Here is a 23,901-nt window from a genome sequence, read left to right as displayed (position 1 = left end):
AACAATCGCCTCTCTGCTCCTGCTTGCAACACTGTTTCTGATGCAAGCCAGGATGCCATTGGCCTTCTTGGCCACCTGGGCACACTGTCGGCTCATGTTCAGCCGAGCATCGATCAATACCCCCAGGTCCATTTCCTCTACGCAGTCCTCCAGCCACACCGCCCCAAGCCTGTAGCGTCGCCTGGGGTTGTTGTGGCCGAAATGCAGGACCCGGCATTTGGCCTTGTTGAAACTCATCCCATTATATATATATTATAATGCTCCCCATCTCTGCTTTTTCTGCTTTCTGGTTTGTTACTGTGTGTTACTGAAGGGGGAAAAAAAACCAAAAACAAACACAAAAGCCTTCTACGCTGGTGTTCGTGCTGTGGTATCTGTACATTTCTGCTACAATTAATAATGGTGACATAGCTGAGCTTGTTCTTATTTGCTCTCAGATTTGATATTTTAATAGAAATGAGTCAGAATTTGTATATATTAGAATTTTCAAGTCTTTTGAGAGCAGCAGGTAACTGAAGAGAATTATGTAATATTTACAGCCTTAATGCCTGAAAACTTGCCCTGCTGGTCTTCATTTACTCAAAATGACGGCAGTGCTGTGCTTGGTGTTGTTACCAAAGATGTACCATATGTATGTCAAGTGGGATAATGCAGGCTCGTGTTGAAGTCATGTCAGATAATGTCAGAAATGCTGGAGCACATACCAATGCTTTTGCAAGCAACCAAAACCTGATGAGATTTTTGTGTGCATTCAAGGATGTGAAGTAACACCAAAGTCCAGCTGTATGTGACAGCATGTGTTTGTGATAGCTGATGTCTGTGGTCTGAATGCATGATTCTGACACCCTCAGTTAAATTAACCTCTTGTTGCTTTACATTTTAGTGATATACTTCAGTCATAAATATTGTTAGTAAATTCCTTCATAGGACTATGATGATTTGTTATGGCAAATTAACCTGAAGGAAGGAGATGTGCTGCTTTGTTTAAAAACATGGTTTTATGTTGTAAGTCAAAATGTGCATAAATTATCTTTGCTGTGGCTGTAATTAACTAATTACAGATGAGATTCTGATTAGGAGTTTTTCATGGAATCATGGAACGGCTTGAGTTGGAAGGGACCTTAAGGATCTGATTGGCATTTTTGTAATGGCACAGTAGACCTGTGTGTAAAATTGCACAGACTTCTCCTGGCAGTTCACAGCTTCTTTTTATCCAAAGTTTTGTATTTGAGATGAATAACATTTTATGTCTACTAAGGTTCAAACTGACTGAGGTTTGGAAGCTTTTCACTTATGCTGCAGTCTCAGGAGATTCCCTCCTCATGTACAGAAGCGCCTCTCCTTTCCCCCAGGCTGACTTTTATGTACTGGTGCAGGTAAAACTGTGGAAATGCCTTTTCTGAAGGAAGCCTTGCATATCCTTCATTGCTCCAGGTTTCACTTTTTTAGCTGAGCCATTGCTGTCTCAAGCAAAGAGAGAAGCTCAGAAAGGTGACTGGGCCAGAAAGGTGATTGTGCAGGTGGCCTTCAGGAGAGCTTCAGCATACTGGGAATGTACATAGCTGTCAGTTTCATTTCTGCACGGTACTGCAGAGGAAGGAGCTGCCCTTAGTGGTGGGGCAGCCTAGAAAAAACCTTTGGCTTCCTCATTTGAGTGTGCAAATACTCTAGGAGTAAAATGAGGGGTCTCAGAGTAGAAATGATTGCCCTACTTAAAACGACCCTTTTATTTCTGTTTTGTACTGCTACTGAAGATGTACCATGTCATTCTCAAGTGGGAGAGTGTAGGATTGCATTTAATTAAAGGTTGTGCAAGATTAACATGTAAAAAATGCTGACTGCTGTATGTTTAGGGAGAGTTGTTCGATTTGTGTGTCATAGTTTAAATAATCCATCGCTTATTCAGAGCTTTCTCTTATTTTGGGTGTTTTTTGAATCTTGTGTTATGAGTTTATAATAAAAACAGTGTTGAAATTTGATTTGTGTGATGAAGATTGAATAAGTGAATGCATTGAGCTGTGTTTAATGGTAGGTTGATGTGAAAAGCCTTGTAAAATACAAGAAAAAGATATAAATAAAGCCTGAAATACAACAACTAGCATTTAAAAAAAAAAACAAAACAAAAACCCTTCTATTACAACGGACTTTTATATGTGCTTCAGAAAAAGAATGAACAGATTCTGAACTCGTGCCCTGGAACCTTACTGGATTTAACAAAACACTTGCATGTAGAAGAAAGAAAGTAAAGCTAAAAAAGGTGGTAGAGGTTTGAGCTGTTGACTTGCACGTGATTTGAGTAACTCCTAATGTGCTGTTCTACTGAATGCAGCTTGTGTTGATCTCACCTTGCTTTTTCCACAGGTGGCTACAGTGTCAATGGAGGATCTGGGGAAAATACTTATGGTCGGAAGTCGTTGGGGCAAGAGCTGAGAGTTAACAATGTGACCAATCCTGATTTTACCAGTGTTCCGCATGGGAATCGTGCTTTAGCCACAAAAGACATGAGGAAATCACAGGGTAAGGGTCTCATGGATTTTCAGTTAGGGGATCTCTTCTGGCCACGGCTTGTGTTCAGAATATCAAAAGAAGTTTGCTATGGAATGGCTCCAGAGAAGTGAATCTGCTCTGAGAGTCGTTGAAAATTAATGCCTGAGTAAAAAGTTGCTAACAAGGAGTCCTGAGCGTGGGAAAACGTGTAACGGTGAGCTCAGCCGTTATCTGTTTGCACTGGCCTGCGGGTCAACAGTCATTGTAGCAGGTGATTAGTCAGATATGTGCTCTGAACCAGCCATGTTCGTGCTGCCTCTTGCTCAGCTGCAGGTAGATGCCAGGGAGGAACTGGAGGCACGGTAAGAATGTGGGCACAGTCATGTGAGGTGCAGCAGGAGGAAATCAGGAGTTGCAAGAGGGTGAAAGAATGCTAGGCGTGCATTTTATTTGAGAATGAAGGACTCACTTTTCCTGCTGATTGGGCTTAAATAATGTTTTTTATTAAAAAAAAAAAAAAAAAAAAAAAAAGGCTGTTACAAGGACATTGGAATAGAAATAGCGACTTTATTATGACTAAGTGCTGTCATTTATTGCATCACATAAACTAAGTGGTAGCTGAGTCACTGTCAAATCTATGACTAGTTTATAAGAGGCCCTTTATAAATATATAGAAATGTAGTCTTTCTCCTCAGGACTTTGTTTTAGAGAGGACAAGGTAAAAAAGGAGCATTTAGTGTGCTTTGCAAGTGGTGGAGCTGAATTGCAGGTAGCGATGTGTCTGATGCAAAAATCTGATCTTTGGGAGGAGTTAAATTGATTTTTATAATCCCTTTCTGGTGCTTTGATATCAAAAATTTTCAGTGTTTTTTTCATGTATTAAGTCATGTCTGTGCAGGGGCAACAAAGGATTGTTTAATGGAGAATTCAACATAAATAGTGCTTTTAGGAGCAGAGTTAGGAGGCAGTCTTCTGTTAGTACTCACAGAAAGTTCAGACTGTTGTAGGTGTGTGAGCACCTCTGCAGCCAACAAAACGTTGGGAATCTTGAATGACTGCAGTCACAGCCTGTGATGTGTATGCTTGTGTGCAATTTATCCTTCTCCAGGTGGCAGGTCTTGAGTCTCCTTGTTAACTGGGGAGCTTTCACCATTCTTGTACATTTCAGTATGTCACTAAGATTTTTTGGAAGCTTCCGTAACACACACCAGGGTTATGCTGCAACAGGGTCTTTTAAAATATATGTATTTTTTCTTCTGTGCTATGCGTGTGCAGTTAGCAATTTTAAAAGTAGTTTTCTTTTGTGAGTTCACATATGGCTGACAGCCTGCTGATTTTCCACAAAGTTGAAGTCTTATACGTGCCTTAATTAGTGCTCTGATTAGCATAGTTTCAGTCATGCTGAGAGTTATTTTACTCTTCTAATTATTTTTTTATTACTTTATTGTTGTGACTCAGCAGACAGCTAATGCTCACTGTCTTAGGGACTAGCGTTAGTGTTGATGAGGTATTAATTGATAAGAACAAAGCTGCTTTTAGTAGCGAGATTTGAACAGTATGTCTTGTTCCAGTAGCAGTGGAAGCCTGTCTCATAGCACCTTGGTGGTTTTGTTTGTGGAGTTGTAGTTTTAGGATTTATTTGGTATGTAGAACAGCACAGCCATGTTTTCAAAATAAATTACTGTTTACCACAAAGAGACTAGAAATAAAATTAAACACAGAGAAGACAACACTCAAAAGCTGTAGGACGTGAATTCAAGGGTTCAAGAAAATGAAACCACTTCAAGTCTGTTAACTGTTCTTGTCTTTTGAAACTGAGGAGCCCAGTGACACTTTCCTTTTAAGGGACGGAGGTTACCTTCCGAAGATAGAGAATCTATTTATAAAAACTTACTTAGAAATAATAACGTCCAGTGTTTTCCAAATGACTGCATCCTGTTTTGCCCTTTAAGCGCAGTGTCTGGTGACCCAACCCAGCTGATGCCTGTGTGGTTTCCAGCTGAGCAGCAGGGATCAGCACAGACAGGCAGGTGACTGCTGGGGTCCAGGCAGTGCTCAGCAGAGTGAAGCTGAAGGGATACTGTAGAACAGACGTTTCTCTTAATCAGGAGGCACATCTGTTATCTGGTAGTGGATTGTGTTAAGGGGCTGTTGATGCCTTGAATTGTTCAAGGACAGGTTTATATCTTTCTTTTGAGAGGCTTTGTTTGTGGACAGTGTAGAAGAGAAAAATTTCTACATTTTGTTCAGCTTAGTCTTTAAGATGCATTCAGTAATATATAACAGGATGCTTTCCTAGTTGAGTGTTCCCATGGAATTATTCATGAATAGCAGTTGTACATTTTAGTATGTGTGTACTATAGTCTGTATTAATTTCCATCCTAACCAAACCATGTATGTTTTGTTTTCAAACAATTCCATTTGAGCTTTCCAAAAGCATTTTATTCTCTAGGGGATTACTGACCACCTACCACTGCCCAAGCTTTAAAAAAATAAAAAAGGCAGGCATGGTACCCTAAGGGCAGGCTGTATACTTCCTGTAGTCCCTTTCTTCCTTTTTCAGGTCTGATCAGATAGTTTTTTTCCCCAGATGGCTCACTATACCAAGTCCCTTCTTCTGAAGTTTGGCTATGTACTGACCATTGGCAGGCAAGGATTCAGCTACAGTTGGTAGCTAAACTCTGGTCAGAAATAAAAGGAGATCCTCAGAGACAAGCAGATACAGTGCATATACTGCAGTTCTTAGGCTGGCAGCATCACTCAAATACAGCTTCAGAAATGCTTTTGCTAGTTGTCATTGCTTGTATGTTTCTCAGCAGACATGGCTTTTCCTCCTCTATTGGAGACTGCAGTTTCCAGATAAAGCAAGGGAAAAGAAACTCAATTCTTCTTAAATAGCCTTTAGTCTTTGATGAAATCAGTAACATGTTGAAGCAGGCTCTTCTCATTACCTGTCAGCGTGTCTTGTGTGGATGTTCTAGCTAGGAAGAAAAAGTGTATTTGATTCTTCTTGCTATTTTAATGTTTGCTAAGCCTCCGCAATCTTTCAGAATGTCAGGTGTCTTCAGAGTTCATTTCTGAAACTAATGCCTGGCAAAAAACAGGTTATCAAAGCTGATTTTATTTATACTCTATTTTAAAATTCAGGAAATAGATATGTTCCTAACAGAACAGGTGTACCTCTTTTCTTTTTCAAAGCAGAACTTTGATAGCTATTAGGCTAACTGTAATTGTTCTTCTGCCAAAATGACAGCTTTCTTGAGCTTAAATCTGGTTCTTTCCTTCAAGAAATAAGTTGCTTTTTTACAAAAGGTTTGCTTTAAATATCATTTGTTGAACTGTTTTGTTCATACATTCAGTCACAAATCTTAGTTAACCTCGTGTCAAACCTTTTAATTAAAAAGAAATAATAATATGTGTATTTTCTCTTATGTATAAGAGGAAGCAAAATCGAGGATTATGTTTAAAAGTAAAACCAAGTGTTGCTTAGTAGTGGAAGGGTTCTATCCAGATGCTGGCCTGACCACTGGAAGGCGTAAGATATTTTGGTAGCTGAATTGGATTCTGTGTTTTCTCCATATCAGGATGTTTATTCTTAACTTTTTTCCACAAATTACTATTAAGACTTTCTGGGTATGCAAATGCTTATTTCAGGCTATGTATCTTACTGATAAAACATTGTAGAGAGAAGAAATAATGGTCTTTTTTTTTTTCAGAGCGATCGTTGTCTTATTCTGATGAGTCTCGACTGTCAAATCTTCTTCGGAGGATTACTCGGGAAGACGACAGAGACCGAAGACTGGCTACTGTAAAGCAACTGAAAGAATTCATTCAGCAACCAGAAAACAAACTGGTAGGTTTGTTTTGTAGTTGTTACTGTTCTGTAGCACTGGAGCGTTTTTCTCCTCATGAAACTGCCTTTCAAAAAAAAAATTGGTATTGAAATCTGTCTGGGGAGTATATCTTATCTACAAAAAGGAAAGTGTGTTTCTGGATTTTCAGTTCTTTCTCCATCATTCAGGAAGTTTTCCACTGCTTGATTACTGAGTTGTGCATATAAATATGGCATTCACTTTTTTTTTTAAATATCCTTCAGTTCCTTTAGCAAAGAAATAAGGAAAAAGCAAATCAAACATGTTTTCATCTTGTTCAATAACTATTTCTGTATTTTAAATGAAAAATGTGCATTTATTTTTACAGTTGTCTGTGTAGCTCATTTTAAAGCTACTAAGCTTTCTGGCTAAGCATATACAAATACTAAATTATGGCATAAGTACATGATATCTTATCCAGGAGCCTTTTATCCCCATGTGCATTGCGTAGTATCCTGAGATGGCTACCAGTGTTTCCTTCAATAGCTCCCTGTGTGCTGGGCAGGGAAGAAGGGATAGTCTGATCCTTTGGAGTAAACGTGACAGGAGGTTTTTGGAAGGATGGCTCTCTTGAGAGGAAGAGTGGCAGTAGTTAAATGTTTTATTTCCATGGCTTACGTTTATGGAAAGAGTCTTGTTATAACAAGTCTCTTAGTAATTTGCACTTTAATCTGAATCTCACCTGGAATACAATTGCTCAAAGCCGTTGACTCAGTCTTTGTACCATAAAGGGTAAATTCAGAGGACATGAGATGTAAGCAGTGCTGTTACGCTGTAATATTTTCTCCATAACTTTGCTCAGTTTGTGACACACTCAGCGGTTGCTCGTAACTCTGAAGTGAATAGGTTTCATATGGCTTTGAGATCTTGTTGATAATCTGAGGCGTGTTGATGGTTATTTTAAATCAGCTCTTGTAGTGGCAGCATGTGTTTGGTTTTCATTTACTAGGCTGAAATCTGATGGAAGAGAAATTTCTTCTTTTAATCAGGTATCTGTGTTTTTGTAAGCAGATTTTTTTCTGGGAGGATGGAGGTATCACTGTTAAACTGTCTGTGTGTAATGTTTTTGGTCTGGGCTTCACCAAGGCTTTGGTACAAGAAGTGCTTCGCTTCCATTGAGTGACTGTTGGAGAGGGATGATCTCTGACATTGAGAATTGCAGAGATTTGGTGTTTGGTTGTGGTTTGATAGACGGTGAATTTGTCAATATTTACGTGCTCCTCTCACTTCCATGCTTGTCTTTCTACATAGATGTGACAGTTGCAGCCCTTATTTTTCAGTAATTGATACATGCTTCTTCTGCCATCTGTTTTTGAAATGTGCAAGATTTTAACTCTGTAGGTATTACAAATTAACTGCAGTGTCTTGTGAAAACAATTGCTTCTAACAGGGTTTTGCTTTTCAGTTATCTTAATTATAGCCATCACCTTATTAGATACTGGTAAACATGGGCAACTTAAGGAAGCTACGAATGCTTTATCGAGCATCTGAAGAGAAGCATAGCGTGCTCTTTGGAAGAAACATGATAGAACATTCTGGGTGGTGAATATATATTTCAAGTCCTTTAAACTTGAAAAGGATCCCACAGTTTTTCAGCATCACACAAAACAAGAAAAGCACCTTGTATGTGGATCCTCTTTTGTGGAGTTAGGAATGAAATAAGTCTCTTTTTTTTTCCATTAGGTATTTGGTATTTGTTTGTTTTAAAATGAGTTTCTGAACTCTAAAATTGTCAAGTGTTTCTTAGGGGTTCAAGGGAACTCTTTCAAGGGAAACTTTCTCTTCTCCCAACTAGCAAATGGAAATAAAATTGGATTTCATGTGATCTCTCCAATGTTGAGCATAAAATTTTATAAAGTACAGCTCTTAACCTATCTGTCCCTCTTGCAGTTCTGTACATCATTAAATGTAGTTTAACAGGGATCTTCTTGGTCTTGGGGTTGAAATGTAGGTGTGCTGAACAAAGTGTAGTAATAAAAGTAACTTGGCAGTGCCCTTGCCATGGACTGGCAATTTATAAATTGTGTGGGTATCTTTTTCCCTTTTGCTATAACCTCTTTTGCAGGTATCAGGCATGTTTTTCAAATGTTTACATTGTCAAAGAATTTAGTTCTCCAGACTATTACTGATCAGTTAAGTGAGTATGGCAGCACAACATTGATAAAGGTAGGACCCTAGGTCTGTAGCCACTACTGATGGGCTGAATGGTGAGTCTTACATCTATGATGTAATGTCAAGCCCCATTCTATATTTAGTTCTAGCTGATGACAGGAGGCTGCCAGTGTGTTTTTGTGGTTACTGTAAATAAATATGAAATATAACATGTGGGATAATATTTCAGTATTGCTTAATATAGTTCCTGCTAGTCTGCAGAGGCCATGGAAATTGTAATAGCATCCTATTGGCAAACATAATTGCCAGGGATGTTCTTAATGTGGATATAAACAGGACCTGGTTTGCAGAGTTATTGTGGCATTATTATATTTATGCCTTTTATGTATTCTGTGTTATAGGTACTAGTTAAACAACTGGATAATATCCTGACTGCCATTCATGATGTACTCAATGAAAGGTAAGCAAGAAAAACTAAGCAGTTTAAAGGTTTTAAAGAAGAATAGTGATGATGTTAGGTTTCTTGTTTTGAGTATAGAAACACTGTAGCATGAAGGAAAGGTTGAAAGAAATTCACTTATGTTTCATGGATATGACAAAACATATTAAAAGGATGGAACAGGAGGACAGCTAAGACTCTTAAGCATGTCAACAGTGCTTTAAGACTGTCCAGAGCATGCTTCACAGAGAGAATTTTAATGCATCTATGTGCCTTTTATGTTGTAGGTGGTGTGAATTCTGTCTCACTACGTTTAATTGGTTAGATATAGTATTGTGTTGCTGTGCTTATCTGGCTTTCACATTGAGCTTTGGTTTTTTACAACCTGATTTGCCTTGTTTCCATGCAAGTAGGAACAAATGCAGAGGAAGCATAGGAGTATGTAGGCCTTTTGGTGTTTAGTTCAGAGCTGCTACCCAAAATTAAGTCTGTGTTAAGAATATTCTTTCCTGAACAACATGTTGCAAGTAGATTGGCCAATATATTGTATTCTTTTAAAGATACTTCATAGAAAATTTATTATGTGTTATTAATTGCCATTTCAACCTTCTGATCATTATTGCAAATAAGTAGGAGGGAAGCAGCTTTGTTTGTGCATATATTTTTCTATTTTGGAAAAATGTTGACTCTGTTCTTGGTGGTGCTTTAACATCTGGAGACTCCACATTTCTTTTTTTCTCCCCCAAAATGCAGTAGCAAATTGCTTCAAGAACTGAGACAGGAAGGAGCTTGCTGTCTTGGCCTTCTTTGTGCTTCTTTAAGCTATGAGGCTGAGAAAATCTTTAAATGGATTTTTAGCAAATTCAGCTTATCCACAAAAGATGAAGTTAAACTTCTTTATTTGTGTGCAACCTACAAAGCACTGGAGACTGTAGGAGAAAAGAAAGCCTTTTCATCTTTAATGCAGGTAAGGCTACAAGTTAAAACAGGAATATTAATGACATGCAGTGTGTGAATTAATGTTTAAATTAGGGAATGACCGGTAAGTAATTTCTGTGTTGACATAATAAGTAAGCACAGTTAAAACTGGGAGGGGACTTTGTATGAAATTCTTTGGTATTGATTTTGTTAGAAGAAAATGTCAAGTCTTTGTATGATAGTGGCATCAAAAAATGTGCTTCTTAGGGTGTATTGCAAATCCAAAGTGAAGAATCTTGTTGAGAGCAAGACAACTTAACCCAAGCAACCAGTACACGTAGCCTGGCCTGTGGATTGCTTTTATGTGCCACCTTCTGTCTGTAATGTCGAGTTTGAATTTTATGGTATTTGAGACAGAACAGAATGTGTGCAGACAAACTTGATCCTTTGGTTCAAGTTCTAGGGTCTTATTTTGGGTGTAGAGCAAGTGCATTTATGTCTCCGTTTGGTTTCTGTTTTATGGAAACTAAAAGCTTTCAGCAGGAGAAATAAACCTAGAACAAGTTGGCCTTGGCTAAACAGTTGAAGAAAAACTGTCCTTAAACTTTAAAATTGTTTGTTATATCTCAAGCAAATATTCAGGTGAAATGGGTCTTTTGAGGCCACCTCTGTGGTGCTTTTTAGTGTTTTCCTCCCAGCAGGTGTGTTGAGAAGCTTAGCTCAAAGCAGCTCACAGAAAGCCTGTCTTTATATTCTAGCTGTTTGATGGGCTGTGTTAATGAAGTGAAATGTCTAGTAGCATTGCTTTATTTTTCAGCTTGTAATGACCAGCCTACAGTCCATTCTAGAAAATGTGGATACGCCGGAGTTACTGTGTAAATGTGTCAAGTGCATTCTTCTGTTGTCCCGATGTTATCCGCACATCTTCAGCACCAATTTTCGGGTAAGCTTAATTTGTTCTCTGTATTTTTCTCTCTGAGGTACAAAAGTTGCTGTTATCTATTTAAGTAACTTTTTCCCTGCTGTTTTCCCCCAAAATTTCTTTACAGGACACAGTGGACATACTGGTTGGGTGGCATATAGATCACACTCAGAAACCTTCATTGACTCAACAGGTGTCTGGTGAGTTTGGCTGAAGGGCTGCAGATATCCATTCTGGCTTGCAGAAATTGGGGTGGGAGGCTACACTAATCTGGTTCTACTAAGGTGAAAGGTGACAAAATGAAAATGAGTTTCTGGCTCTGCAACGATAGATTTTGTTCCTAATTTTTAAATTTTTTTGCCATTTTATGATATAGATGGAAAGATGGGACGCTTTAGGCTGTATTTAAGCATCAGTTAATTTGTGCAACTCCTTAACAATTAGTAGGTTTATGAATTTTAAATTCTCAAAAATTAAGTGACGAAAGATAAACTGTCTCTTATATACCTAAAGAAACTGTTGGGGGGTAGATGCTTTAGTTTACAAAAATCTCTTTTTTGTGCATTAACTAGTTCCTTTGTTTTAATTGGCCTGCTGTTTTTATGTAGGATGGCTGCAGAGCTTGGAGCCCTTTTGGGTGGCTGATCTTACTTTTTCTACCACACTCTTGGGTCAATTTTTAGAAGATATGGAAGCTTATGCTGAGGTAAATAAGGCTTGATTGTATATGCCAGAGTTAACTGTTACAGATTTCATTAAGACGTACACAGCTGTTATTTAGGCCTGTATTATTCTTGCAGAAAATGAAATTCTAGGGTTTTCCTGGGGAAAAGAGGGTCAGATTGCAGAGTATATATTCAAGTTATATGGAATGACAGTTGTAGAGTGCTCATGGACTACTTGGACTGCAATCATAGCCAGGCTGTCAGCCCTTGTCATTGAGAATATCATGTTAAATAAAATTATCAAAAGAGAACTCCCTTTATTTTTAAAATGCTGCAGTGAAGACATTTTTACTATTTTTTCCTTATTTTCTTTTTGTCCAACATTGGTGTGCTTTGGTAGAGGCTATTAAGAGGGGAGATGCTTATTGTTTCCATAGGTTAATGGTAAATGTCTTTTTAAACAATAACAGGATACGTTCTGCAGAAAACAATGTAGCAAGAGGTTCTGCTCCTATTAGGAAACTGGAGCATAATGATTTAACTTTTCTTTGACACTGTAGCCTTTGCTTGTTAATACAGCATAGAGTTTTTCTGAAGCTGTCATTAGATGAAGAATTTCTGGCTCCTGTACATTTTTATAACTGGATTGTGCTGTAGTCTACATGTTAATGCAGTGCTAGCAGAATTGCCTTGCATGCAGATGGTATGGGTAAGGTTGTACTTCCTACACAATCTGTGTAACTCAAAGCAGAATAAATTGTTCAGTTCTATTAGCACACTTACACTTATGTTTTTACTTCCAATGGTACAGCTCCAGCATTCACACATCTCTTTGGCTCTCTTCTGCCCACAGAAACTTGCACTGCTGTAACTATAGGCACATGATTGAAACTATTAAGTTAGCGTGGTAGGTTAATGCTTAGCAGCTTGTCTGCTGAACTGGACGGTCTGCATACTCCTAGTTGTGGAAGAGCCCTGAGATAACATGTTAATTTAAGTTGTGGGGAAGGTGATTCAGGCTAGTGTGTTCAGTCTTGCCGTGGGGTAGACCAAGGCTATATCTGTACTGCTGAGATCAGCACTGGGAAGGCTCCCAGGTACTGCTGCCAGCTGGCATGGAATAGCCTGCTTGGCAAAATCAGTCTGCAGATAAAGGTAGCTGTGTCTAAACAGTGTGTTGGGGGTGGCCACCTGGACATCCTGATGCCAAGCTGTGGCTAGAAGTTGTTCGGGATGGTGGTATGAAGGAACCTGCTGCAGCAGTGCTGCATGTCATGTTCCGGAGACCAGAAGCATTATAAGGCTGTGTTTTAATTTTCAAGGTACAGTCTAAGAGCGCTGTATTTTAGTGGCTAAGGTATGGAATGGCATTTAATTACTATTCCGTGACTTGCATATCTTTGTGTGACTATTTTCTGTCTTTGCAAAATTAAGTACATTGGATAAATACATCTAAACCTGTATATGTTTGGAAACTTGCTATGATTAGTTCTAGTATCAAATGTTGGTCTTCATGTATTTTAACTGTCAGTAATGTATCCTGACATACCTGTGCACTGCAGGACCTCAGCCATGTGGCTTCTGGGGAGTCCCTAGATGAAGATATTCCTCCTCCCTCTGTATCACTACCTAAACTGGCTGCACTTCTTCGAGTTTTCAGTACTGTGGTGAGAAGCATTGGGGAGCGCTTCAGCCCCATTAGAGGACCACCAATTACGGAGGCATATGTAACTGATGTAAGAATTGAAGTTCTTGCTTTTCTTCATTGCTGACGTGATTTATTATCATGCGGTGACAGGTTTTTTTGATTGATGAATATATGCTAAGCTTGAATCAAGTATATTCCTTTAAAGAATTATATTGCAAGAATTTTATTAAATGTTGAGGTACATTGTGGCAGTGGCATATTGGAAGCCTATGCAGAAGATGTGAATGGTTTCTTGTAGGCAGTTGATTTCATGCAGTTAGTTTTGTGCCTGTTAGCTTTTTGTTACTGTGCAGTTACCATTTGTTCCAATTGCTATGGTGTTTATAAAATCTGAAATTGTGTGCTTTATGAAGTGTAGTTTTTACGTTATTTGTGGTGAAGTTACATCTAAGTAAAATATGATAGTAAAGTCCTCTTGTGCTATAGAGGACTTTGTTCATGGTTAGTGTAATACAGTGCAACATGAGAACTAGCTGCTATATTTCTGTGTCATGACCAGTAGAGGGTGTGAATGGCATTAAAACAAAGATTGCACAAGATAAAAATATCTGTAATCAACATTGTGTTGTTGAGCTGCACAACTGGAATCTGTGCTCCTGCAGAGTTCTGTTAGGGACAGAACAACTTCTCAAATAAATAACAGTATTGATTTCCCAGGTAAAGACAAGAAAGTTGTGTAACTTGTCTTAATCTGCAGAGGATTCTTGTGATGTAAATTCCAGAAAGAGATTTAGTCTGTTTTTTAGGAAAGAACAGGAGTTTGTTGTTATCAGTTGTAGAATGGACGTCTGGATAATGGATTTGGGTTTTCTGGGTCCATTCAGGCCTTTAGCTAATAACAAGCAAGCAGACAGGAGTTTATTTCTCTTCTTATACCTGTGCAGTGCAATACCATGGTGTATGTGATTCAGAAAAATATTCTTTTGAGAGAGTATGCCATGATGCAGAGTATGTTAAGGGGTAGAACATCAAATGGATGCAAGTATAATTAAATAACATAAGGTTCTTGTCTCTTTTGGTTTTGAAATGGATTAATATAGATGTTTCTCTTTCCAGGTTCTCTACAGAGTAATGAGATGTGTGACTGCAGCAAACCACGTATTCTTTTCAGAAGCAGTACTCACAGCTGCCAATGAGTGTGTTGGTGTTTTACTTGGCAGTCTGGATCCAAGTATGACCATACACTGTGACATGGTTATCACATACGGATTGGATCAAATGGAAAATTGTCAGACTTGTGGCACTGATTATATCATTTCAGTCCTGAATCTGTTGACACTGGTGTGTACATGTTATGTTATTTTTCCCATGAGGAAATACTGTTGTTTTTTTAAGGCAGAATGCTTTTTTCTGTCTGTGATAGATGTATGCTTAAAACTCTACTTTTCCTGATTACAAGCAAGAAATTCTATTGCTTGTATTCATTCCTGAAAAGCCTGTGTTGCTAGCTTGTTTTCTGTTGCTAGCTTGTGCTTTTAGTTTTAGCCTGAATGTTGTTTTTGTTTTGTTGGTTTCTTTACGTCTTGCTTGACTGTTGGTCTCTGTAGTTGATGCCACAAGAGTTTGAGTGCTTAATATTCTCAGTTTTTCTATTGAACATCTGCTTATGCCATCACCTGGGAAATCAGAATTCTTTAAAATGTAGCTCTTAGAGCACAAGTTTTTAAACTCCATGGATGCAGGTTGATGGAGCCATTTTCTCTCAGCTATTCCGTCAAAGCCTCAAAATGATTAATTCTTTGCATGGGTTTGGGAGGGCAAATGCCAAATTTTTGTGTTGTTGGGAGACTTTTAAATATACTCTATGCAAGGTAGAAAAAGTGTTTTGATTAATCTTTCGTAATTTATTGTAATATAATTAGATTAAAGGTATTTATTTAGAAATTGGTTAAATACTTTTGTTTTATCCCCAGATTGTTGAACAAATAAATACGAAACTACCATCATCATTTGTAGAGAAGTTATTTATTCCAGAGTCTAAACTGCTTGTACTTCGTTATCATAAGGAGAAAGAGGTAAGAGAATTGTCTCTGCAGGTGTTAATACAGCCTTCTTACACATGTAAAGGGTGTAAAATGCTGTTCATTTTAAATAAGCTATAAGAAAGCACACGTAGCTAGTTTGTGATTTTGGTATTTGGGCTCAGTGAGTGTTTGCAAGTTTTCTGCCTGATATGACAATGAAGTGCTTACTTAATGTGGCTTTCATAGTTAGTGTGCACTATGTGAGTGGTCTAGAAAGCAATCTATGGACTGTGGATGATGCTTAATTACAGAAAACTGAAGATTAGGGATTAATATTGAGACTAAGTTATTCAGCTTTTAACTCTGCAGTGGTAATTAATTTCATTTTGATTCCACACTAATAGTTTGCTTCTTTATTTCATACTGTCAAGGTTGTTGCAGCAGCCCAAGCTGTGTATCAGGCAGTACTGAGCCTGAAGAACATTCCTGTTTTGGAGACTGCTTACAGGTTGATTCTAGGAGAAATGACCTGTGCTCTAAACAGTCTTCTCTATAGTTTACATCTTCCCGAGGCCTGTTCTGAAATCCAGCATGACTCTTTCAAGAAGCATGTGTTCACTGTGGAAAATGCAAAGTTTGTTGTTATATTTGACCTCAGTGCCCTAAGTACTATTGGAAATGCTAAGAACTCATTAATTGGGGTGAGTAAAGATCATATAGATGAAGTCTGTGCAATTTTAACTTCGTGCATAATGAAAAGTGTTTTCTAAGGTAGAATGTCTTAGCAGGGTTATTCCTGAATTGAAGCCGTTGTCAGAAAAATTCTGCTTTTTGAAAGTTGCCAGATAAAAGCAGCTTCAGTGTCTCTGCTGGTAGTGCATCAGCTGTGCGGAAATACTGTTATGGGTTATTCTAAGTAAGCATAAACTACTCTTAACAAATCGTTTAAAAAGGGGAAAAAATCAGTTATGATCAAGATCAGGGAATTAATGGAGTTGTAAAACACTGTTTTCCATGGGAACAAGTGAAACAATAGTTAACTGTATGGAAGGCTGCACTTGACAAGTGAATCCTATTTATTATGTTTCTGTGCTTATGTTACAATTTTCTTACAGATGTGGGCCCTTTCACCAACTGTGTTTGCACTACTGAGTAAAAATCTGATGATTGTTCATGGTGACATAGCAGTTCATTTTCCTGCTGTCCAGTATGCAGTGCTCTATACGCTGTACTCACATTGTTCCAGGTACGGAGGCTCGTAGTTCATCAGTATTTTAAGAGCACTAGGATGAGTTTATTTGAATGGAATAAATATGGGATGGAGGAACGTATTAAATAGGGTTTAACAATTAAAGTTTTGCCCAACACACTCTGATCAGTTTTTATTTAGTAAATTGCAGGGAGCCTGCATCTCAGGCAGCAAAGCATGCTCCAGCTTAAAGTTTGACATTTAATTTGGAGGAGGATAAGGAGTCTGGAGTTTGAGTAGAGGGAAGTGAGGAAGAAAATGTTTGGGTTTTGACATTATATGTAGTCGTGTGATGTTATAACCATATTAACTTCTGCTTCCTTTCTTTTTGTTTCTTATATACTGTAAGAAAATATCTTTTTTCTTTTCTTGCCTTGCCTTTCAGACATGACCATTTTATATCCAGTAGCCTCAGTTCTTCCTCTCCTTCCCTGTTCGATGGTGCAGTTATTAGTACTGTAACCACAGCAACAAAAAAACATTTCTCAATCATACTGAACCTTTTGGGGCTATTGCTGAAGAAGGATAACCTTACTCAAGATACCAGGTAGCTGTCATTTTCTTATTAACCAGGAAATGTCTTCTCCCAGCGGAATGACTTCATTTGGAAAATGGGATTTGTTTTCTTCAGTAAAACGTGGTGTAACTTTAACCAGTGAGATGTTTGGGTTTTATGAAACAAGAATAATGGAGCGTATGTGGGAAAAGTAGCTGCTCACTTTTACACATGAAAATTAAATAAATTGCAACCATCATATATCTATCTATACATTAAAATCAGAGCTACCAAACTTCACTGAAAAAAGGATTTTGCTAATTGAAAGTACCCTACTAGAAGAGCTGCATGCCTGTTTTACCGAGATGTTGTGAAATCTAAGGATGATCTTAATGTTACAAAACCTTTTAAATAAAAGAGGAGAACTGTGGTATGATGTTGAACTGTAACATGAAGTAATTTAAGTTGTATTGAAAGGAATTTTTGTGACTGTATGGAGTAACTAATAGTTCTTGTTTTCTTTTTTGAAGGAAACTGCTTATGACATGGGCTTTGGAAGTGGCTGTTCTGATGAAAAAATCAGAGACATATGCACCCTTATTTTCTCTCCCATCTTTCCATAAGTTTTGCAAAGGACTTTTAGCAAACAGTAAGACTTTATTCATTGAGTGTCTCTTTTATGCCATAATTACATACAACCTTTCTTTTTACATATCATGGTTAACTGTAACTGTGATTGTTCTACTTTTAGAAGTGCTTCTGGTCTTTAATATGTGAAAACTTGCACTCATGACTTAAGCAAACAGTTATTTTCTTAAAATAATACCTCATGGATGTGATGGTAGTCTACATAAAACAGCAGCAATATCCTAATTCTGCGAGTATGATGTGTATGAGTATTATTTGACTAAGAAGCAGCAGAACAATTCCATGACATGATACATTGTTCTGGACTTTAGAATAATCTGGAAATTGAGTTATGGGAACAAGTGCTTTTGGTAGCTTAGTACTAACAAGAGCACTATGTTTCCATGATCAGGAGTTGCTAACTTTTATTCTTACTGGAAGTAAATGGTATGTGCCAATGAATGGAGGCCATAACGTAATTAGCTGATCAGAGGTCAGAAAAGGTTGCACAAAGGGCAAGTGAGACAGGTGACTTCCTGTTAAACAGAATATTTTTCTGATACAGCAAAACTACCCAACTAAATAAAAACAGAAATAAGGCATAAAGCCTCTGAATAATAGCTGTTCTGTAAAAATATGTGGATGGTCTGCAGCAACCAGAGTAATGTGTCAGTTATCTGTTTCTAGCAACAGTAACTTTTTCAATTCCTTAATTTAGCCCTTCTGGAAGATGTGAATATTTGTCTTCAAGCATGTAGCAGCCTCCATGCCCTGTCTTCCTCCCTACCAGATGACCTTTTACAAAGGTACTTGCACACATTATATATGTTATTTGAATTATGCTGTTCATGGAAATGTTAAGACTTTTTTTCCACCCGCTTTTTGTTGCAGATGTGTTGATGTGTGTCGTGTTCAGCTGGTTCATAGCGGTGCTCGTGTGAGGCAGACTTTTGGAAAACTTCTAAAGTCAATTCCCTTAGATGTGGTGTTGAGGTAAGTTTTTCAGATTCACTCCATATGGAGAATAGTTTTCTTTCTTTCTTAGAATACTTTCTGTAGAATGAAAAATAATGTTTAATGGATGTTACCACACTTTTTTCTCTTCTACTGTGTGATTTAAAATCACTGCTCAGTAAACTAGTAAGAGTATGAACAAACTTGATAAACTATGCTGCACTTCTTGAAACAAAATATGACTACTTCTAAGGTCCGTGTTATCTAGAGCTTCAACAATGTTTTGTCCTACTCTTACCATAAAGAATTGAACCGATAAAGCGTGTTGTGTTATCTCCAAAGAGTATGCTAATTTCCTCCATTGTATGTGTATATATATATATATATATGTCTTCTGCTTCACTTCTTTCTGATCTATTCAATTACATGGCTTGTTTTTCCCACTGTTCCTGCAGTAACCGTACCCACACAGAAATACAAGAAATTTCGTTGGCTATAAGAAGTCATATGAGCAAAGCTCCAAGTAATACATTCCACCCACAGGATTTCTCTGATGTCATTAGTTTTATTTTGTATGGAAGCACTCATCGAACTGGGTAAGAACTTCTTTTTAAAACTGAAATTAATTGATGTTGAATAAATAGTGAAGAATTTCAAACTGTCTAATTTAAAATTTGTAACTATATTGTTACACTGTTTTATCTTCAGTCTTTTTTTTTTTAAGGTTCCTTTCAAGTATTTATAAATATCCTCAAATATACATATTCACATTATGCATGTAGCTGCTGAAAATAATCTCCTGAGAGATTTGACTGAGAGCAATAAGTAGCTGGCATTTTTTTTGTGTGCTTTATAATCGTGTTACTGTATGAACTTGTGTTTATGTACTGATGTTTTCTTTCAGGAAAGATAATTGGTTGGAAAGGTTGTTCTATAGCTGTCAAAGGCTGGATAAACGAGATCGACCAACCATCCCTCGTAATCTGCTCAAGACTGATGCTGTTCTCTGGCAATGGGCCGTTTGGGAAGCAGCTCAGTTTACTGTTCTTTCTAAGCTGAGAACTCCCCTGGGTAGAGCCCAAGATACATTTCAAACAATTGAAGGTAATGTAAAGATTCTTTTTTCATAGGATTTTTTTATAGGTTTGTGTGGCTAAGAAATTCATGTCCAAGGCAGGGAACGTAATGGTTTTATTTTTCAGTGATAATAGATTTTAACATGTCTTTGTGTAAGGTGCTAAGAAAAGCAGAATATCAGTTGCATAATCATGATTTTTTGAGAGATTTTGTTTTAGCATTGCTGTCTCTGGACATGTTGATTTAAAGCGTTATCTCGTGAATGTTTTTTTTTTCTTCCATGTTTTGGTGGCATATGTAGGTATTATTAGGAGTCTTGCAGCACATACACTAAACCCTGATCAAGATGTTAGCCAGTGGACTACTGCAGACAATGATGAAGGACACAGCAGCAATCAACTTAGGCTTGTTCTCCTTCTACAGTATCTGGAGAACTTGGAAAAACTGATGTACAATGCTTATGAAGGATGTGCCAATGCCCTCACCTCTCCACCCAAGGTTTGTGTCTGATGTTACTAGAAACCATCTGTTGACTTGAGGAAAACATTTTCAGGATTGTGTGGGTCTTAAATCTGAAACATTTTGGATTCTACAGCATTTAAGCACATACTCTAATGGAACTTGAAAAGAACAGCTTCTAAAGCAGGGTTTGAGAATGTTGGTTTGTCTGGCTACGATGTAGTTTTTTCTTAGAAAATGAGGGGTTGGGAGGGAAGAGCTTATTTTTGGAGTATCAGCATGCATAGTGATAGCAGTAAGCAAATCTGAGTACCAGATTTTTATAGTTGTTGCTTGTCTGTATGTTGTCAGTAGTCCTCTGCTGTAGCATTATTTGGGATCTCAGATTGCCTTTTGAAGAATTAAATATTTGTAAGATGCAGTTTTCTGTAGTTTTAGATCCTTCACTGTTGAAATAAGTTAATTACCAATTACGCTCACCTCTGATATCACCTTTGATATTACAGTAATATGTAATTTAATCTTGAAGTGAATTAACATTTTCAGCTTAGTAGTGTGCCAGGTCAGCTGCATGCTGTGCATGATTTCTGGATACTTGTATTCAGAACATTCAAAATGCAGATTTTTAACATGTTTCTTCTCCGAGGCTGAATTTTCAGCTGAGAGGTCAAGAAACCTGTCGTGACTTTAATTGTTTTTCATATTAAGCACTGAATGCAATTATTTGTACAAAAGACAGGGATTGTAAAATTGTCCTTTTCTGTCTTAAAAGGTTATCAGGACATTCTTTTATACTAATCGCCAGACGTGCCAAGATTGGCTGACACGGATTAGACTTTCCATCATGAGAGTTGGGCTGCTGGCTGGCCAGCCTGCTGTGACAGTCAGACATGGTTTTGATTTGCTCACAGAAATGAAAACTAATAACAGTTTATCTCAGGTATTCTCTTTTAAAATGCTGTTGACTGTTGTAAAAAATATCCCTACTATGTCTTAAAATTTAATGTAATCAGTGGGTATTAAACCAAGTGTTTTATAAGAGTGGCTTTTACATGAAACGCAAGTTTTGAGGTTTATACTTCTCTGTTGACACATTTTTGTGGTTAGTGATACTGTGGATTGGAGACTGCAGTGACTCTGCACGTTCGGCCAAATAACGTACATAAGTGAATGCTGTTTGAATTGAGCAGTTTTGGTTTAAGCAAAAGGCACTGCTTAAACCCTAAGAAACTTGCCATTCTGCTCTATTAGTTTGAGGTTTGTGTCAGAGTCTGACTTGTCACTGTGAGCAGGAGGGGTGCATTGTGAGGGATTTTTTCCTGCACGAAGTAACTGGCAGATAAACATAGGGGTGGGATGAGGGAATCAAACGGTTGTTTGCTTAAAAAAATGTCAGCAATTTGGTTTGCTGAAACCTTTCAACTAAAGAGATTTGCTAGGTGTTTCTTAGTCCCGCTTCTTTATGAATTCCTAGATTTATTTTTAGGTAGCTGTAGACCGCTATACATAGTGACTACAAGCTATTAACATTCAAGATGGGAATTTGTGGCATGAATGCTTTCTTGAGTACCACTGCTTTTCCAAAGGCAGTGTTAATGGAGGAATGGACAGAGTACTACACAGTAGGCATATAATGAAGAACTTTATTCAAGCACTTAACAATGCGTGCATGTCTTACTTCGTTTGAAGATTTGTTAAATAAAGGTTTTGGTTTGGTTTTAGGGAAATGAATTGGAAGTGACAATTATGATGCTGGTGGAAGCTTTATGTGAACTTCACTGCCCTGAAGCTATTCAGGGTATAGCTGTCTGGTCTTCTGCTGTAGTTGGGAAGAGTCTTACCTGGATCAACTCTGTAGCTCAACAGGCAGAAGGGCGGTAAGGTTTTGTTTTGTTTTGTTTTTTCAGATAATTCAATGTTACAAATTTGGACTTTTTCTTCCTATGCATATTTCTACTGTTTATTACATCAAGCATTTTTAGATATTTTAATTTTAGTTTATCTGTGTTATCGGGATTTTAGTATAAATGGTGTTCAAAGGTTCCTTTTTTCTTAGTTTCTTCCACATAACGATACTGTTTCAGTTTCTGTTGCAAAATATTATTGCTACAAATATCTTCTATTTTATGTTCTGGCCAGTGGCAAGATGTGAGTATTGGTCATGGTTTGCCAAGAGAAGTAATCCAAGGGAGATGCTTTGCAGATTTATTTTTCAGTTTAGTTTTAGAAAAAAATGGCTTTTATATCTGTTGAATTGGAATCTTTGGCTGCAATTACTCTTTGGTTGGTTGGAGTTCAACATAGCATGTGCCAGAATTGTAGTGATGCTGTCTCCTTAAAGCAGAACATACTGTCTTCTGTATGAAATAAAAAATGGGCATTTTTTGATTAATTATTTGTCTGTTAGCAGAAGATTTAAAAAAAAAAAAAAAAAAAAAGACACTCAAGATTTCAATATTTACAACTATTTTCCCATTGTTGCAAGATTATTTAAAATAGTGTGCAGGATTGTAACAGTACCTGAGGAGTTGCTCAGAAATGTCAGACTTAATATGTGAATTGTTTGTTCTAGACCCAGTTTTACAATTCTCTATTAAATATTTAACTCATTTACTTGCATTTGGGTGTGACAGCGTGACAGTCAAATTTAGGTCTTGCATCTACTTCAACCTGGAATTGGTTTGAAGTTGGATTACATCTGAATGGAGAAGCTTTAAGACAATGCTAGAATCTAGAAATTCAACTTGCAGGCTTGTTTTGATGTTAATCAGTCTTTCTGTTGCTGAAGATAAGAAATGAACATTTGGATTGTTGTAAAGAAATGTTGCAAGAACACCACTGTACCAAAAAGAAAACTGATTCTGTAGAATGCTGACAAAAATATTAAACTATTTAAGGTTTGAAAAAGCAACTGCGGAGTACCAGGAGCACCTGTGTGCCATGACAGGAGTAGATTGCTGTATATCAGGCTTTGACAAAACTGTTCTGAAGTTGGCCAATTCCAACAGTGTGAATAACGCCAGCCCAAAGCACTCCTTGAATGGTCAGTATTTGTTGGTTTCTTCTGGAAAGTGTGTGCATAAAATTAGAATGTTCGTTTGTAATTGTAGCTTCTGATTCAAAATTAAGTGACCTGTTTCTGCCTGCAGTTAAATTTAATCATTTAATGCCATTGAAATGAACATCACATATACATATGACAGTTTGCAGTATTGATGTCTAGCTGAATGAGATTCATAGGTAAAGTATTGTGTTTTAGTAGGTTAATAAGACTTAGTGTTTACTGCATAGATGTATTATAGCTGCACAATTGATTAAAGGGTTTCTGAGCTGAGACTTCATTATTGTCTCATCTTTGAGAAGAGAGATCCTTTGTTCCTAATTCAGTCCTTCTGTTTTCCTGTTTTGAAACTCCTTTAGATAGATGGATGGAAGTTTTCCAAAACCTCCCTTGAAAAGATCCTATATATTAATTAAAAAAATAAATAACTAAAAAACCCAACCGGGGAAAACAAACCGAACATTCTTCCTCCACTCTGTACTTCCTTAACTATTATGTAACAGTTAAAAAGAATGATGTTTCTTGAGTAAAGATGTGTTACGTTTGAGCAACGTAGTTATTATTTTGAAGCACATAAGTATGTTTTTTGTTGTTGCTGCACAGGAGAAACTAGAAAAACTGTTCTGACTAAGCCAAGTGACTCTTCACCTGAAGTGATAAATTACTTGGGTAACAAGGCATGTGAATGTTACATTTCAATTGCTGATTGGTCTGCTGTTCAGGAATGGCAAAATATGGTCCATGACTTGAAGAAAAGCACGAATAATACCTCAATCAATCTGAAAGCAGATTTTAACTACATAAAGTAAGAATTTCATTCATTTATTCAGAAGTGTCTTACGCTATTGAAGGTCTTGTGGATTTCAGTAATAATGTCGGTGAAATAAAGGT

General features: G+C 37.4%; 1 protein-coding gene across 1 annotated transcript in view; it reads left to right on the top strand.

Moving 5' to 3' along the window:
* The window catches only part of SMG1 (SMG1 nonsense mediated mRNA decay associated PI3K related kinase), a 62,054-nt gene that overhangs the window by 9,826 nt on the left and 28,327 nt on the right, over window positions 1–23,901 (top strand). Inside the window, exons 3-25 of the mRNA XM_042864224.1 lie at window positions 2,362–2,517; window positions 6,204–6,340; window positions 8,873–8,931; window positions 9,664–9,877; window positions 10,646–10,771; window positions 10,878–10,950; window positions 11,359–11,456; window positions 12,978–13,151; window positions 14,180–14,404; window positions 15,037–15,138; window positions 15,519–15,788; window positions 16,203–16,333; window positions 16,722–16,883; window positions 17,363–17,481; window positions 18,178–18,265; window positions 18,351–18,452; window positions 18,869–19,009; window positions 19,318–19,517; window positions 19,792–19,988; window positions 20,722–20,889; window positions 21,672–21,826; window positions 22,847–22,992; window positions 23,614–23,815. Coding sequence (XP_042720158.1) covers window positions 2,362–2,517; window positions 6,204–6,340; window positions 8,873–8,931; window positions 9,664–9,877; window positions 10,646–10,771; window positions 10,878–10,950; window positions 11,359–11,456; window positions 12,978–13,151; window positions 14,180–14,404; window positions 15,037–15,138; window positions 15,519–15,788; window positions 16,203–16,333; window positions 16,722–16,883; window positions 17,363–17,481; window positions 18,178–18,265; window positions 18,351–18,452; window positions 18,869–19,009; window positions 19,318–19,517; window positions 19,792–19,988; window positions 20,722–20,889; window positions 21,672–21,826; window positions 22,847–22,992; window positions 23,614–23,815 — 3,445 coding nt within the window. The remainder of the gene's footprint in view (window positions 1–2,361; window positions 2,518–6,203; window positions 6,341–8,872; window positions 8,932–9,663; window positions 9,878–10,645; window positions 10,772–10,877; window positions 10,951–11,358; window positions 11,457–12,977; window positions 13,152–14,179; window positions 14,405–15,036; window positions 15,139–15,518; window positions 15,789–16,202; window positions 16,334–16,721; window positions 16,884–17,362; window positions 17,482–18,177; window positions 18,266–18,350; window positions 18,453–18,868; window positions 19,010–19,317; window positions 19,518–19,791; window positions 19,989–20,721; window positions 20,890–21,671; window positions 21,827–22,846; window positions 22,993–23,613; window positions 23,816–23,901) is intronic.

Source organism: Lagopus leucura, unplaced genomic scaffold (assembly GCF_019238085.1).
Source record: "Lagopus leucura isolate 7727_CA_CO unplaced genomic scaffold, USGS_WTPT01 Super-Scaffold_760, whole genome shotgun sequence".
Taxonomy (NCBI): Eukaryota; Metazoa; Chordata; class Aves; order Galliformes; family Phasianidae; genus Lagopus; species Lagopus leucura.
Note: the sequence above shows the minus strand (reverse complement) of the source record. Positions and strands in the feature narration are given on the sequence as shown.